A 16,543-nucleotide genomic window follows, 5' to 3' on the forward strand; every position below is an offset into this window, starting at 1 on the left:
AACCAACATGCCCAGACACTGTGGTAAATATAGCTCTAGTTGAATGAACTATAATGGGACGACACTCCACCCCATAAGCATTTTGGATAACCTGTTCAATCCAACAAACAATAGAGCCAAGCGAGCTTTGCTACTGGAATTGGCACACATTTTTTATCTTCTGCATCCACAATAAAGCCTGCGGCCTTAAAAAATGAATAGGGAAAGACAACAAACATTTAACCAAAAAGCATGAGAGCATCTGGCTGTGTAAAGAGATGTACAGCTACTCGATGAGTTTTAAATTTTTAAAGTGCAGTTTCAAAACGATATATGATTTTTACACTTTCAAACATCATTGATTTCAGTATTGGCCATGTTTAGTTTTATTTCAGTTCAGCTTTTGCTGAAAGATCACAAAGATCCAGCAGAAAGTGGCAAGTAGTTTAGGCAGAAGACTTGGCAGTAAAAAACACAGCCATTTATTGGACCCAAGAGCCTGAGGGGTCCAACATAAGCCCCATCCTCTAACCTGCATTTCTCAGGCTGGTACTCTGATTGGACTGTCTGTCCACAAACGTTGTCCTCATGAAAACATATGGTAAAGCAGATAATAAAAAATCACTCAAAAACAGACAGAACAAGCCACAGTTTACATCAGATTTTAATTTACTCATCTAATGAAAGCAATGTGAATTCACAATAGAAATCTCGCCAAACTTTGTGGGCAAAGTGGTTCATGATACATACAATTTACCCTTCCTCTTTTAGACATAAATGGTCATTTTCACAAAAGACAAAGGTATGGGAATTTAAAGCCCTCTATATTCTAGGGGCTGACTGGCACTTTTAAACATGGATTAAGCATATTTTATGAATTCCATCCCTCCATATTATTCTAAGAGGGAAAAGAGGTAATAGTCCTTCATTTACTATTCATTTTTGACAACACAATTTAAAAACAGAAGTCATCTTTGACCACAAGAGAACATTTTAGTGTTTAGACATATTCTTTACAAAAAACAATGAATATGCAAATTACAAACCACATGCCACTGCAGCAAAGTGGTCCTATCGCCCTAATAAAGTACAGCAACATTCTAAAAGCTGTCCACAGAACAGTTGTATACATCAAGATGACAACTCCAGGATGTGGTTAACATTATTAGGAGAATATCAAGTAGAATGGAAATATAGGAGCTGGCAATGCAAACTTTTCTCCCACCCTCCTTTCGGCTTTCGGCAAACCAACCACCAAAACAGCTTTCGGAAATCCAACCACCCAGACTTCAGAAGCCAGGTCCTTTGTATGTAGGGGAAGTAACCAGAAAACCCTACATCAAGAGGTGTTCAGGAAACTTGTGTGGAATGGCTAGTTAATTTAGGGATTCATACATGCATAGTGCATAAACCTAACACCCCAAGTGTTAGAACCACCACCTACACAACTAAAGAGAATGAAAACTGTAGTATTATCAGATGATGCAGCCAGCAATAAATTTGTGCCAAAAACTCATGTGTAATAAGCCCTCATCAGACCCAGACAAAAGGGAAAACTCTATGCATAGGAAATATGCATCATGCTCCCTTATGTCTATGAGCATGGCACCAAATATGTACTCAAGCTCATAATATGAATGAAGAGAATACAACATATTGAACTATGTACCAAATGACTAATATTGCTTTCTAATATTTTTCACACATCCATGTTATCTTATTTCCTAACCTGTAAACAAATGTAAAAGAATGAAAAAAAATCTCAGTTAAACTTTAAAGGTTGGAAACCAGACTGTTAATGAAAGTCAGGCTCTAAGTGTGCTTCTCTATACCCAGAACCATTTACTGGCAAAGGGTTGTAAATATAAAGTAGCCTTAATAAATATTGGATATCAGATATTTAAAAACAGTATCTACTTTATAATCCATCAACCATACAACCACTGGAGTGCCAAAAGTAATAGTTTATAGTAAATAACAGAAAATTTAGTAAAAAATGCTTGAGCTGTGCAACAGAATGGACACACAGCTTAGAAAACTGTACCCTGCTTAACCGAGTAAAAGCAGATAAATAGCTTTTACTTGTTGCTGCCTAAACATTTTAGAGAACTGTCTTGTGTAGGAGGACTACAGAAGTTCACATAAAAAGCTACATGAGCTAACACTACCTTGTGCTGGACAAGTTTCAATACTATATGCATCAAAATGAAGACCATTTCAGAACATGATATAGAGGTATCACATTCAGTATACCAGTCACATTAAGGAGTTAAGGATTCACTGTACTGTTATATTAGAGATGACAGCAACCATTGAAGTTGACAAGTGAAAAATCAGATTACTCCGATTCTCAAAGCTTATGTTGTGCTGCCAGGACTAAAATATGTGCCTATAACATCAGTTAATGCATTACATATCAATAATCCTTCACACACACATGACAATTGTAAACATCTGATATTATAAGCATGGTCTCCTGGTCAGGCGGAGGTAAAGTTAATTGATAGTTGAAGAACTTCATGCCAAAAAGTGTAATGTGAACAATGGAGTGAATGTGCAAAAAACGGTTCTTTTCAAATCGTGCACAAGTTTCCCCTACCAACGAAAATGCATACAGATGTGCAAAACACGGGAACTTTCAGTCCTTTTTTTGATTGTTTCTTTGGAATGTGCATGCCTCACACATCTCTAGGCGGAACCATAATCAGGCAAGCACATCTTGCCAAAGAAACTGGCCTCTGATAACTCAAAAACACTTTCTGTGTGTCCAAAGGGTTTTAAAATAGAAGTGCATGTAGATAAAAGGTGCGAACATGATTAGAATTCCACTTTGCAGGCAGGGAAGGTTTCATCCTGCATTGACACACTGCTGGTGCTTCCCAGAACAATTACGCCCAATGACTGCTGGAGGGCATGGGTTTCTTCATACCACGCACGGACTGCTGTTGACTCGAATGTTGGAATTACAGTTACCTGAATATAAAGGAAAGGAAAAAGAAAGGAACATAAATACTTAAAACTAATGTACGGAACATTTTATCATTTTAACAATTTTGCGGCCAAATGCCGCTCTTCAGATGGCTGGATTATTTTGCCCAATGTACAGCTTTAAACTTTTGTAAGTTGCACCCCTCCCCCCAAAAGCAAGTACAGTGCTGTATGTTGTGTAAGCTGTTGCAATTTTTCTTTTTTGGAAAATATCAGGGATCTAAGCAGACCACGGATGGTCCCTACAATGAACAAGAATATACTCATATTGAGTGTGTTCATTCACTGACTCAGGAAATTGGCAACATTAAAAAAAATATCTACCAAAAACCTGCAGGTTATCAAGCACAAGTACTACAGTAAATTGTATCTAGCAAAGCAATGTAAAGAAGCTGTATAACCAGGCATTTCTATGTGGATTGTGGATACCACATCGATGTGGAGACTTTGCAAATTTGTATTTGAACAGAAAATTCAGGATGCTCCTAGAGGACTAAATACATTAGGTCAGTTGAAGACAACTATTTTTTTTATCTCTCCACCCCCTCATCCAATTTCTCTCGATCACTGGAGAAATATACAATGTGTGTTACTGCAAACATTTTCCCAGAAAATAATAGTCCCTTGGTTGTCATGAAGATTTGACTTTATCTCTATACGTGATCCAGTTTAGAAATTTCAAGTATTAAAGGGATCCAACTTTTGTCTGATACTTTATTGTAGTGTGCTTTCTAATTACAGCTATATCTCCCGTATTTTCACATGACATTATTAACCCATTTCAAGTGACACAATACACTAACCTTAAAGCAAGCCAGAAACTTTGCTTTAAAGTGAACATAAGCCCTAGTTATAAGTGGTGCAAATTAGGCAGTTGAACCCAGAAAGAAAATCCTTCAAACCGTTCTTAAAAAGGTAAGGATTCTCTGATCACCAACTCATATCTTGGGCACAAGGTGATTGGCAATGTACCACCAGTTACTCAATCTACAAGCCCCTGAACCCACAGACCAAAAGGGCACAAAAACAGGAAGCCAACGAATATAAGACTAGACAGGGTGACTGTATTCAAAGTACTGTTGGAGCCTCCCAGAGCCAGCCATTTCCTCAGGCATGCCAGTAAATAGAAACTATACCCTTTTCTATCAGTTCCTAAACTATCATGCTCAATAGAGCGTTTCCAAATGTTGCTTTTTTATTATGGAAGTAAATACCTGCAAATCTTGTGTCCAGTGACCTTTTCCAGCCAGTAAAGAGTCCAAAACCTTGCGGGTAAATTTTTCCTTCACAGGATCATCTCCACTAATGACATAACAAGAAGAGCGTACCAGCCTGAAAAACTCTTCTTCAACAGTTTGGGCAGCAGGTCCACCAGGCAGATAAGCCAGGTCCACATACACAGGCAGAGCAGGTGGAGAGGATGAGGCTGCATGTGGGTGTCTACCCTGACCAGATGCTGAAAGACAAACATAAACAAGAGTATTTGTTAGAATTTAATTGTTTGTCAAGTACAAAACATAGGAATTAGAGAGTGATAAATAGCAGGCATGTTCTGAATTTATTAGTTTTTTTTTTACCAAAACAATCCCCAAGTGCCTGTGCAGGAGCTGTGATCTTCAGCCATGTTGATTGGCCCAGGATGACTTAAATATGAATGAAAGCAAAAAAATAGTAACACCCTGCCAAAATGGGGACAAGTGACTATAGCAGGATTTAGTTGCGCTTTAATTACAGAATCAGAGTGGATTTTGATTTATAAAAAGTTAGTGAAATCACCAACTTCCAACGGTTTAACCATAAAGTAAATGCTAGCACAGTTTAGATGCATGATTTTAGCGCTTTGCCACTTATAGTTTTTGAAGAACTGAGACAGCCACATATAGTTTTTGAAGAACTGAGACAACGTTAGCTCAGTACAGTCCCTCTTCAGATTACCCTGTCACTACTTAAAAAGGAACTGAACCCAAAGGGGCAAAAAAAAAAAAAAAATACACTTAAGCTACGTACACACGTCAGATTTTTATCGCCCGATAATCGGCATCGGCCAATTATCGGGCGAAAATCTGCCGTGTGTACAGTCGGTGTCGTCCATCGTCCGGACGACCGACCTGCCGGATCCACGGGCGATGGACGACAGCCGATCCTAATGAAAGGGAAGGGGAGAGCGCGCAGCAGGGTGCTGCTCCGTCGCTCTCCCCCTCCCCTCTCCATAGAGCATGAATGGTGCTGTATGTACAGCATCGTTCATGCATCGTGCACTCCCTTGTCGTTGGAAAGGATCGTGAAAGATCCTTTCCAACGACAAAAATTGGAAGTGTGTACGCAGCTTTACCTTTAACCCTGCGGGACAGTCTGATCCCTCCAGGGGTGTCCTGCATCGGGTCCCACATCGACCCAGACCCGGCGCTGTGAGCGCCGCCATCTTTTCTTCTTCCTGTTTCTTCTCCCTACGTCACTCGACCCAGGCGAGGGATGGGGTGACGTAGGATGAAAAAAAAAAAAATGTTTGCAGATCTCACTGCGCATGCAGGAAATGGGCAAATTTTTCTTTATGCGCAAAAAGGCTCCTTCTGTGCATGACTGAGATTCTCTGGCATACTCAGAACGAGCGCCCAAGAGCCTCCTGGGATGCCTAACTTGGGTATACTGAGAGGCTTTGCGCTCCCATTCATTCTCGACCGCCTAGGCCAGGGGTCGGCAAACTCCAGCCATTAGGCCAGATACGGCCTAGCCGGTAGTTTGTTCCGGCCTAACGCCCCCTGGTTGATCCAACCCAATCCTGGCTGGCAACCCGCGGCGGAGACAGAACTACCGGAGCTGGTGCCGCCAGAGTCCTGAAGCCGCATGCGGCTCTTGAGCCTCTGTGTGGCGGCTCCCTTCCCTATTTACCGCGGCCAGCGTCAATACTTCTGCCGTCGGGGCAAATAGGAAACATTCCCTCCCCTCTCCTCTGTATGCATTGCGGAGGAGAGGGATTTCCCTTCAGGGGGCGTTCCTGGTGGGTGGCGGAGACATTAGGGCAGGATTCGAGAGAGAGTCCGGCCTAGTGTGCTCCTGCCTACCCCTGAATTAAGGGGCGGTGCTTCACCCCCCTTAAAAAAAAAAAAAAAAAAAAAAAAGGAGTTACAAATTATATTTTATACTAAATTTAGAAATTTGAAAATGCACCCAATGCTCAAACCCATTGACATTTCCCAAATCCAGTAATAATAAAATAAACAAAAATAGATATCATTGGCAATTGAAATAGTTAAAAGAAATGCTTTCACACAGCTGAATGCACCTGTGTGCATTTAGAATAATTTCAAACAACCTGAACTGAACAACTTGGCCTTTGATGGAAGAAGCTGGTGGCTTCTGATGGTGATGATTGTTTAATTAACAGGGTTCAAGAAACTTATCAGAATTGCATACACACAGCCAAACCAAAAAGCTGAAATAAAAAGGAACCTGAGAATGGCTTATCCAACACACGAGGGATGTTAAAAGATTGTAGAGATTTTCCCACAAAGATTACTCTAATTGCAGGAAAAGTACAGTCTCAGAATGAATATATATATATATATATTTTTTTTTTTTTTTTTTTTTAACAACTACAACAACAACAACAACAACAAATATAATGGCTACATAGCTAAACATTAAAAAGTTAGGGTGGGCTTCAGTGCCATGGCTCTGACAAATGCCAGTTGCCTTGTTATGCATATTCCAGAGTTTTAAAGCTTTCAACTGACCCGGAACAAGTGAGGACATGTCAAGTATGACTTCCAGGTAAACTGGCATTTCCGTAAGGAAAGCTTAGCAATGACAGCCATAGGCTCAGTTTTAAGCATGTGCATGGATACCCAAATAAATCAAATTAATTAAATGTGGAAATTGTACCAAGAGGTGTAACTAGTTATGTAAAGCATTATATATTTCACATCCAAGGTTGCAGTTTAACATTAATTTATGCACAAAATAAACCTGCACTCTAGATACAAGCACCTACATAATATATATGTACTCACTGTATCTGAGCCATAGATAGAAAGAACTTTGGGCCAACAGTGCACATGTGGGTTTAACTGTAACAAGTGACACGTCAACAGGTTTTGAACTTGTGTCATTTGCATGAGTTTAAGATGCTTCTGAGATCCTTTAAAATTTATTGACCAGTGCAGAGATCTTGAATTAACTTCAACTAGACCTGCTTCATAGATTTTTACAATGTGTTGATGCTCAGCAAAGCTCCACAATGAAAAGCTAAAAGGTATAAAATGGTTCTAAGACGAGGTAAACATTGCAATGGATAAAAAAAATATTTGCCAAGTAATAATACTTTTTTTCTGTGCTGCCCGCCAATTCACATCAGCCAAATGCTTTAAACTTTTACTAGCACTGAAAATAACTACACAAAGGACTTACCTGTTGACAAACGACTTCCTGCAGATGTGGCCTTCATTGAATTTCCTATACTGCGTCTAACCATGGATGGTTTTGCATCTGCTCCAGTACGTGTCGTATCAGTTTTCCCTGTGACACTCTTGCCCGCTTTATCTCCAACACCTTTAACTTTGCCAGACAACTTGCTAGCGTTACTTCGAACATTGGAGAGGGGCGACTGGTTTTGAGATTTTTTGTCTCCATGACCTGTTGGCATGGCATCAGGGTCAACCATGCACATACCGGGTTGAGGAGGCAGGGGATGAGGATCCTTTATGTTATGAGGAACAGGATCCAAAAGTCTTGGCGTGTTGTCACCCTCCGAATCTGACGCACCATCAATAGCTATAGAAGGACACTCTTCTGGTCCAGAATCTGATATTGTGGGCAAAGATTCACTTACTGAAGTAGGTGGTGTCTCTGGTCCATTTGAAATTTTTTTCCCAGAAGAGCCTGGGGGCTTGGGCAACTCCTGGGAAGGATCACTGTCACTATCATGTTGGCTTAATACAGCATCAGACTTATGATGTTCAAACTCACATGGGGATACTAAACATAGGTCCACATCATGAGGAGAGGCAGATCTTTCAGCCTGGGCATCAGGCTCACTAGAAAGTGAAGGACGAACAGGCAAACTCAGACCTACTCTGTTTGGCGTATGGGTGTCTGGTGATACATCTCTAGGAGACTCGCTAACAGGAGGAAGTGTTTGCTCAAAAGAAGAGATGGAAAGGGATTCATCCACTTCTGTAGAATGTGGTGAGCCTACTTCTGCAGGCAAAGAAGGAGTAGTTATAGTTGGAGAGACATCAGGCATATCGTCCCTGAAAGGGCTCAAGGAAAGACAACTGGTCTGCCTTCCTTGTGAAGAATTAGAGTTTTCTTGGGAAGATCTGGGAGGGGCCCTCCAGGAGGAGGAGTTGACATTTCTTCCATCTGCTGATGGTAGTGACTGGCCACAAACTGGTTGTGAAGCGGCTGGCGAATGATGCTCTGAACTGACGGGGGATGCCATCTCCAAAGTCCTTTCTTCAGAGCTTCCACAGGGATCATCCAACCAGTCTTGGCCATGATGTGCAGTTTTTCCTTTCTCTTGGATCTCCAAATTCGTGGGCGTCAGATCAAAATTTACACTAACTTCACTCCTGGGTGTTTTGGCCAATGGAGACACAGGAGCAAAACCTTTAGGGGTACTTGTCTCCAGGTACCGGAATCCATTTGGACTTTCTGGTTCAGCTGTACACAGTCCATTTTGTGCATGTTCACTAAGCCCATTAATAGGCCCATCATTGCCAACAGAGGCACATACAGCAGCCTCAATACCTTTATCTGTTGCTTGATTTGTCACAGAGTCCACAGTAAGGGCACCGCTACTTCCAGAAGCAGTACCTTTTTCCGCTGACTGGCTGACAACTTCCTTAACAGACTCCTTAGTTGGGGGCTTACCCTTGCCCACCATTCGGTTACCTGCCATCATATCCTTTTTATTACTTCCCATTTCCTTTTTCAAAGAACCCACTTTAGAATTTGGTCTCCTGAAGTCAGGTGTAGTGGTAGCTTTCTTCATATCTCTTACAGCAACTTTTGTGCCCTTGCTGTCCTCACTCTTGTTATCTTTGGCATCTCTCCTTAGGGTTTCTGTTTTAGCTTCACCAACAGCAGGCCGTGGGTCCTTTTTGGTTTCTTTTTTCTTATCTGCATGAACATCATCCTTTTTGACAGGTAGCTTCTTTTCATCTTTTGGCTGCTCCTTCTTCATTAAAGGCTTTTCTTTTGAGGTCTTCAATCTTGAATCAGATCTTTGTTTCTCAGATGCATTTTCAGATTTAGCTTTGCTCACTTTTTCCCCTTCTGCTCCAGCATCTAGAGCAACTTTGTTTTTTTCCTTACCATCTGGCTTCAGTTCATTTCTAGGAGTCTTTAAAGACTTATCTTTTACGGGTCTAAGTTTTGGCTCTGCACTTAGTCTTCCTGATCCAGATGCAAGACTTTCTTTGCTCCCGGTTCGACTAGGTGTTGCACCAATCTTTCCTGAAAAATTGCTTCCCTTAACCTCCAAGTCTTTTCGTGTTATGACAGGATCTTTTAAAAAATCTAGATGTTTCAGTCTCTCCAAGCCTTCAAGAATTTTGTTTTGAGGCGTGCAGCCAGGGAATAATACTCTTACAATTCTCTCAGAGGGTGCAGAAGGATGCCAAACAAGCAGGACACAGACTGATGTTAGAGAAGTCAGTGGTGTCTCTGACCCCTTTTGTCTTAAAATTCCAGGCCACTGTTTTGTAAAAGCCTCCAGGTCTTTACTACCCTTTACAGGGTTCAAGACATACATTTCTAATCTACCAACACCCATCTTTTGGAAAAGAATAGTAGGTTCAGCAGTTGCACTATTAGTACGGTACAAGGGTTCTGGTCGAATACCAAGTTTCTCTAAACACTGCAGTGTAAGCTTAACCTCTTGCTTAACAGTAATGGTGCTGGGCTCTTCTTCATAAATTGCTTTCTCTGGAGAGTTTAGAAAGACCACACCCAGCTCTGGAGAGATCAGATTTCTCAGCCACTCATCACTTGGCTGTGCTCCTTGAGAGCCATCCTCTTCTCCTTCTGCTATCTTCCTCTGCAGTAAACTATTTATCCCTGGTAGGTTGTCTATTCCCAAATGGGTGAGAAGAATAGAGTCAACTCTATCTAAATGTCGTATTAATTTCCAAAATGGAGACCTAGTATCAGAGCCTCCATTCACGAGCATATTAAATCCATTCACAGCAAAAAAAGCAGAGTCTCCTCTACCCCCTGGGAATACATAGCAGCATGGTTTGAACAACTTCAAAAAGCCCACAGTTGTGGGTGACTCCAGCAATTCAAAGGGAGAGGAGGATTCAAGGGATTCAGACAGATACTCTGACAATTCTTGTAGACCTTCTGTCTCAGGAAACATTTTGTCCTTGTTAAACCGCAATTCGATAAAATCTTGAAGGCTGCATTTGTCCAACTGTGACAAGTCCCAGTTTTCAGGACACGAAACTGTCAAACGGACATGAGATGTGGGATCAGATGAGCTCAGAGTTTCTCCAATCTTAAAATATATAAAGAAGACATTAATGTGTTACCAACTGCATAGGGGTAAATTAAAAGTTTAAAACAAGAAAAGTATGAACAGCCTACCTCTTTATCTGTGAATATCTGAATAAAGTCTTCTATAGAAAAAGCTCCACCACCCTGTAGAAGCATTTCACCCGTGTCTTCAAGAAATGGGCCAGTAAATATCAAGAGCTTGTGCTGGGAAGAATGGCAAATCAACTTCCGGATCTGAAAAACAAAGGCTTTGGGGTTAACAGTGGTGAACTAAATTGTTGTTAGCAGCTACTGGGGTTTGTAGGTTTCCTTCCAAATTGGAATAGGTGAGCAGACCTCCACACACACCCACACACTTTTACTCTACACCTGTATAAGCAAGTTTCTATAAAAACTTTAGCCTACCTCGTTGCATACTGAAGACTTAGAAGGATTTATCAAAACTAAGGTCTCCAAGTTGTCCCCTGCATGATAGAGGCTTCTTTCTCCTATAAACAAAACAGCAAGTGAGAATGTAAAAACAATATAATTGAAATTTCTTAAAACAGCCCATCCCCAATCTCAATTGCATCAAATAGCCTTTTTGCTACTGTGGACTGTACTTCCTCCTGCTGGTCGCAATATCACTATTGTATTCTGTAATGACAAAGGTGCCATTGGACGATAATGTCAGTAGTGTGATGGCATGTTCTCCACTGTGCATAAGTTTCAGATAGCAACAGGACAGCCATGGAATGAAAACAAAGGATGGAGTTGCCACCTGCTGCACTGGCATTTCTCTTTTTCTAATCTTAATCAGTTAGTGAATTATATGAGCAAGCTTGAAAAGTCAGACCAGTGTGATGAAAGAGTATTTAAATTATTTTTTTTACATTTCCTAGAATGCACAGTCAGCTGCTACAGGAAACATGTCATGACACATGTAGGCTGCTATTGCTGACCTATCTATGCTAGTTGCCTTGCTCTCATGTTAGTGCATTAGCTTCATTACTTTAGTTAGTTACCAACGTATAAATAAAGAATAATCTGCATCTGAAACCTCACTGACTTCCATGTCCTGAAAACTTGCTTGTCATTTAATTGAAATTAGGCAACTAGCACCAGGCAACTAGCATTTCAGAAGCAGTAAAGCAACAGCAGCCAAATCACTTCCATCATTACAGAGCTTCCTAGGAAGTTGTGTGCTTGTGCAGAAAAGTCTATGTAATGAACTCAACTGTTATTGCTTTATATGAAGTTACAGTGAGGGAAAGAAGTATTTGATCTCCTGCTGATTTTGTACGTTTGCCCTCTGACAAAGAAATGACCAGTCTATAATTGTAATGGTAGGTTTATTGTAGCTGTGAGAGACAGAATAACAACAAAAGAATGCTCAAAAACCCAGTGCTCAAAAGTCAGAGCTTGATTTGCATTGTAATGAGTGAAATAAGTATTTTGATTACCTGTCAACCAGCAAGATTTCAGGCTAATGAGCTGAGATTCAGGTAACAAACTGAGATTAGGAGCACCCTCTGTAAGGGAGTGCTCATAATCTAATCCAAGTTTGTTACAGTACCTGTGTATATATATATATATATATATATATATATATATATATATATATATATATATATATATATATAACCTGTCCACAGAAGAAATCAATCAGATTCCAAACTAGCCACCATGGCCAAGACCAAAGAGCTGTCTAAGGATATCAGGGACAAGATTGTAGACCTACACTAGGCTAGACTGGGCTACAAGACTAACACCAAGCAGCTGGGCGAGAAGGTGACAACAGTTGGCGCAATAATTCGCAAACTGAAGAAACAAAATATGTGTCAATCTCCCTCGGTCTGGGGCTCCATGCAAGATCTCCCCTCGTGGAGTTACAATGACCATGAGAACGGTGACAAGCAGCCCAGAACTACACGGGGGGAACTTGTCAATGATCTCAGGGCAGCTGAGACCATAGTCACCAAGAAAACAATTGGTAACAGTGCACTGTGTAGGCCTGAAATCTTGCAGAGCCCGCAAGGTACCCCTGCTTAAGACAGCACATGTACAGGCAAGTCTGCAGTTCGCCAATGAACATCTAATTGATCCAGAGGAGAACTGGGTGAAAGTGTTGTGGCCAGTTGAGAGCAAAATTGAGCTCTTTGGCATCAACTCAACGCGCTGTGTTTGGAGGAGGAATGCTGCCTATGACCCCCAAGAACACGATCCCCACCGTTAAATGACCCAAAACATACAGCCAAAGCAACCCAGGAGTTTATTAAAGCAAATAAGTGGAATATTCTTGAATGGCCAAGTCAGTCACCTGATCTGAACCCAATTGAGCATGCATTTCACTTGTTGAAAACTAAACTTTGTGCAAAAAGGCCCACAAACAAACAGCAACTGAAAGCCGCTGCAGTAAAGGCCTGGCAGAACATTAGAAAGGAGGAAACCCAGCATCTGGTGATGTCCATGAGTTCAAGACTACAGGCTGTCATTGCCAGCAAAGGGTTTTCAACCAAGTATTAGAAATGAACATTTTATTTTCAGCTTTTTAAATTTGTCCAACTACTACTTTTGAGCCCCGGAAATGAAGTGATTGTGTTAAAAAAAAAAAAAAAAAGGCTTTAGTAGTTCCTCACATTTTTATGCAATCTTTTTGTTCAACCCACTGAATTAAAGCTGAAAGTCTGCAGTTCAACTACATCCGAGTTGTTTCATTTAAAATTAATTGTGGTAATGTACAGAACCCAAATTACAAAAAAAAAAAAAAAAAATATTTATGGACCTAACTGCATGTGCCTGCTCTGTTACTCACACACACAAAATATGTAACTTTAATTTCACATGCGCATGTGAACCTGTAGTGTGCTTGCAATTTTATGTGCCCGGGTATGGGTAAAATAGTTTGGAGGTGCGGTTGATCAGTTCCTTAATTGTTAACTTTTTTTGCTGAACTTTATTGATTTCACAAGGAGACCCTACATGCTGGTTTTGAAAAATATAACCAAACTGAGGCTGCTGTAATTTAGTTACATCATAATCTTAGAAGAAGTGTTAAAGTCAACTAAATCCCAAACAGGTCACAGTAGCGAGTGCTTTCACATTATGTCAGACTTACCTCCCAAGTGTGCCCTCCTCTAGGAATACTAAATCTATATTCCCAGGTATTGGTTGCACCTATGTAACCATGTCATTATATGATAGTTGTAATCAAAATTATTATAGCAATAATAATAATAGCAATTTTTACAGGAACATAGGGGTCTATCTGGCATTAACCAAAACATTCTCTGGTGTAGAATCTACCAGAATCAAGTGTTTAGATAACATTCCTTTTGGGGAATAAATGCTTTTTGTCGAATGTCGAATTCACTGCTTTACAAATGAACTACATAGTATAAACCTATATAAAAAATTAACACTTGGCCGTGCAGGTGTTCAAGTACAAGATATCACAAAAATAGAGACTCATGTGAGGGTCTGCCATGACACTGTAATGGCACCAAATTACCATTACATGTTTTAAAATTTAAACTGAATTTCACATTAGCCTTAACTTCTCTATTGCACAGATGAATTTACTGATCACTTGCACCGATATTGGTTACACTGATTTTCAGCTCACAGTGTGAGATTATGGGTTTAACAGTATATCTTGTTAGAAAAATATTTCAAATACAGCTAAGGGTCCCGGTATGATAATCTAAACAAGTATCAAATCAAAGTTTATGTGCCTTTGCCTGCTATGACCAAGACAATTCTCTGATGGCAGCTATGATTTATATCTCACATGCTCACCTTCCCAGACTTGGTGGGTTAGAGTAGGACGATTTCAGGAACATCCAGATAACAGGACTAGGTGCTCACTGGCAAGTTACAACACTATTTTCCCCCCATCCTATTGTACTGCAAGCTGGCACAACCTATTACAGTGGCAACTCCCCTCTGAATTCCGAGGCACTACAGCATCATTGCCACTACATTACAGAAAGCCGCAAGTAATACACTAAACTGGTGATTGTGGGACTTATAAAGAATAAACCTACAGATGTTTTATTTTTTTTAATGAAAGACTATAGGCAAATGTTAAAGCTCAACTCTTGGCTCAGTAACTTTAAAGTGGAACCGACCCCAAATTACCAAAGTCACCAGGAGCTGGAGGTTTCAGGTAAAAAAACATGCAGTCTCTTATGCCAAAAACCTCTGCATGTGGTGGCTTTTTGCTTACATTACACAGCACATGTGCCATGCACTGTACAGCATGCCTCTATTCTCAGTGGTTCCAAAAGCAGACAGAGTGTCAAATACAATGCAACTTACAGTTTAGATTTTCAGTGGTCTTCGTTGCTGAAAAGCAGAGTTGGCCCCAGAAGACTCAGCAGCAAAGATGGTGGCTTTGGGGGATGCAGCCGCACAGGATCTTTGACCTGGCAGGATGCTTAGAATAAGGCAAGTGTGTGCCATATTCATTAAGTGTCCACAATGCAGGTGTATTTAGACTAAAACTAAAGTTTTTGCTAAAATGGGAATTCAGGATCATGGTACAATACAATGCATAGTACAAGTAAGAAACAGGTTATCAAACAAAATAATTCATTTTATATTGGTACAAAAAGACAATATAAAAAGCAAAAATTATCATACCTTTTACATCTTGGGAAAAAGTTGCTGAATGGCGAGATACAAATAACTTCAACTGATCATCCAAATTACAAACAGATGGATCCAAGTCCCAGGAACAGTAACCTACAAACAAAGGAGACCAAGATAAAGCTGAATGATAAGTACATTGTTTTCACAAGGGTGGCACTGGCAGATATTACGGTTCTGCATGATTCATTAAGATCGTTGAGCTCCCCAGTAATAGAAGGGGGTGTATGGGGTGGGGGCAGGGCACCTAGGGGGAGACATGCACTTTTAAAAAGATTGGAGCTCCCTAGGATTAGAAAAGGGAATGCATAAGCTGGGGACAAGATACATAGGGTGCAATGGTATTTGAGTGCAGTATTTGATCTTTTTGTTCCAAGGAGGGGGTGCTAGGCAGCCCAATACACATCTACTTGGCTGGAAAAAAGCCTCGGCGCTAGGAGTCACAGCCAGTCCTATACAGTGCATGAACCTTGCCCAAATTCACTTGATGCTGCCACCCCACTAAACTCAACAAGAGCTGGGCAATGCACTGTGGCGCACAGATTACCAAATAAACTGTACTGCTAAACAACCCACTGGCTGGCATGTCTTGCTTGCTACCAGTTGAACAGCCTTGACTGAAAGAAATAAATGCCACTGCACTGGAGGGGCTCTAGAGGAATTTAATATGGAGTAATTATAGACCCACATTTGAAGAACCACATTAAAGGGATGTTATAGGTACATGTTAGGTTAACACCTACATAGGTCACATACAAACATTAAGCCTTCTTTCACTCTCCTATCTTTTTCATAGTATTTCAATGCCGCCATGTAAAAAATAAACAACAAATTGCCAAAACGTTCACGCTTTGAGAAAGAATTGCTGCACAAAACTACAGCTACAGAGAACAGCAAGAGCTTGATTTAAAGCATATTATCTGCTTTAAAAATATGCAAATGCTTTTAGGCATGTGTATAGGCTGTCACATTTGACAGGCACCAGGGGATAAAGGACTAAAGGAAGTCTGAGAGAACGATGGTTTGGATGACAGTGAGGTTTCCAGCTGAGACAACCCATTTTACTTTTCTTATTGTGGGTTTACAGACACTTTAGGTTTTTACCTAAATTGGCCCTCTTGCTAAAAGTGATATTTCTTTAGTCTCAGATTGCAACACTGTCAAAGCTGGTCTACAGAAAAATGACAGACTAGTCACAGACCTATTTTCTTTTCCAATCCAATAAAAGGGAATTATTTATTTGTGTGTATATATACATATACACACACACACACCGTATTTTTCGCTGTATAAGACGCACTTTTTCTCCCCCAAAACTGGGGGGGGCTGTGGGTGCGTCTTATACGGCAAAGGCCGGTTTAAAAAATAATTAAAACAACATACCGTATTTTTCGGCGTATAAGACGCTCCGGCATATAAGACGCACCCAATTTTAAAGGAGGAAAATCTA

The 16,543-nt window shown here is 40.5% G+C and overlaps 1 protein-coding gene across 1 annotated transcript in view; it reads right to left on the minus strand.

Annotated features, from left to right (window-relative positions):
* Positions 1-625: 625 nt before the first annotated feature.
* MAP1S (microtubule associated protein 1S) overlaps positions 626-16,543 on the minus strand; it is a 23,899-nt gene continuing 7,981 nt past the window's right edge. The window contains exons 2-7 of the mRNA XM_072404717.1: positions 15,088-15,189; positions 10,870-10,952; positions 10,555-10,698; positions 7,375-10,465; positions 4,182-4,423; positions 626-2,952 (exon numbers count right to left, since the gene is read on the minus strand). Coding sequence (XP_072260818.1) covers positions 2,797-2,952; positions 4,182-4,423; positions 7,375-10,465; positions 10,555-10,698; positions 10,870-10,952; positions 15,088-15,189 — 3,818 coding nt within the window. The 3' untranslated portion in view covers positions 626-2,796. The remainder of the gene's footprint in view (positions 2,953-4,181; positions 4,424-7,374; positions 10,466-10,554; positions 10,699-10,869; positions 10,953-15,087; positions 15,190-16,543) is intronic.

This window comes from Pyxicephalus adspersus, chromosome 3 (genome assembly GCF_032062135.1).
Source record: "Pyxicephalus adspersus chromosome 3, UCB_Pads_2.0, whole genome shotgun sequence".
NCBI classification, from domain to species: domain Eukaryota; kingdom Metazoa; phylum Chordata; class Amphibia; order Anura; family Pyxicephalidae; genus Pyxicephalus; species Pyxicephalus adspersus.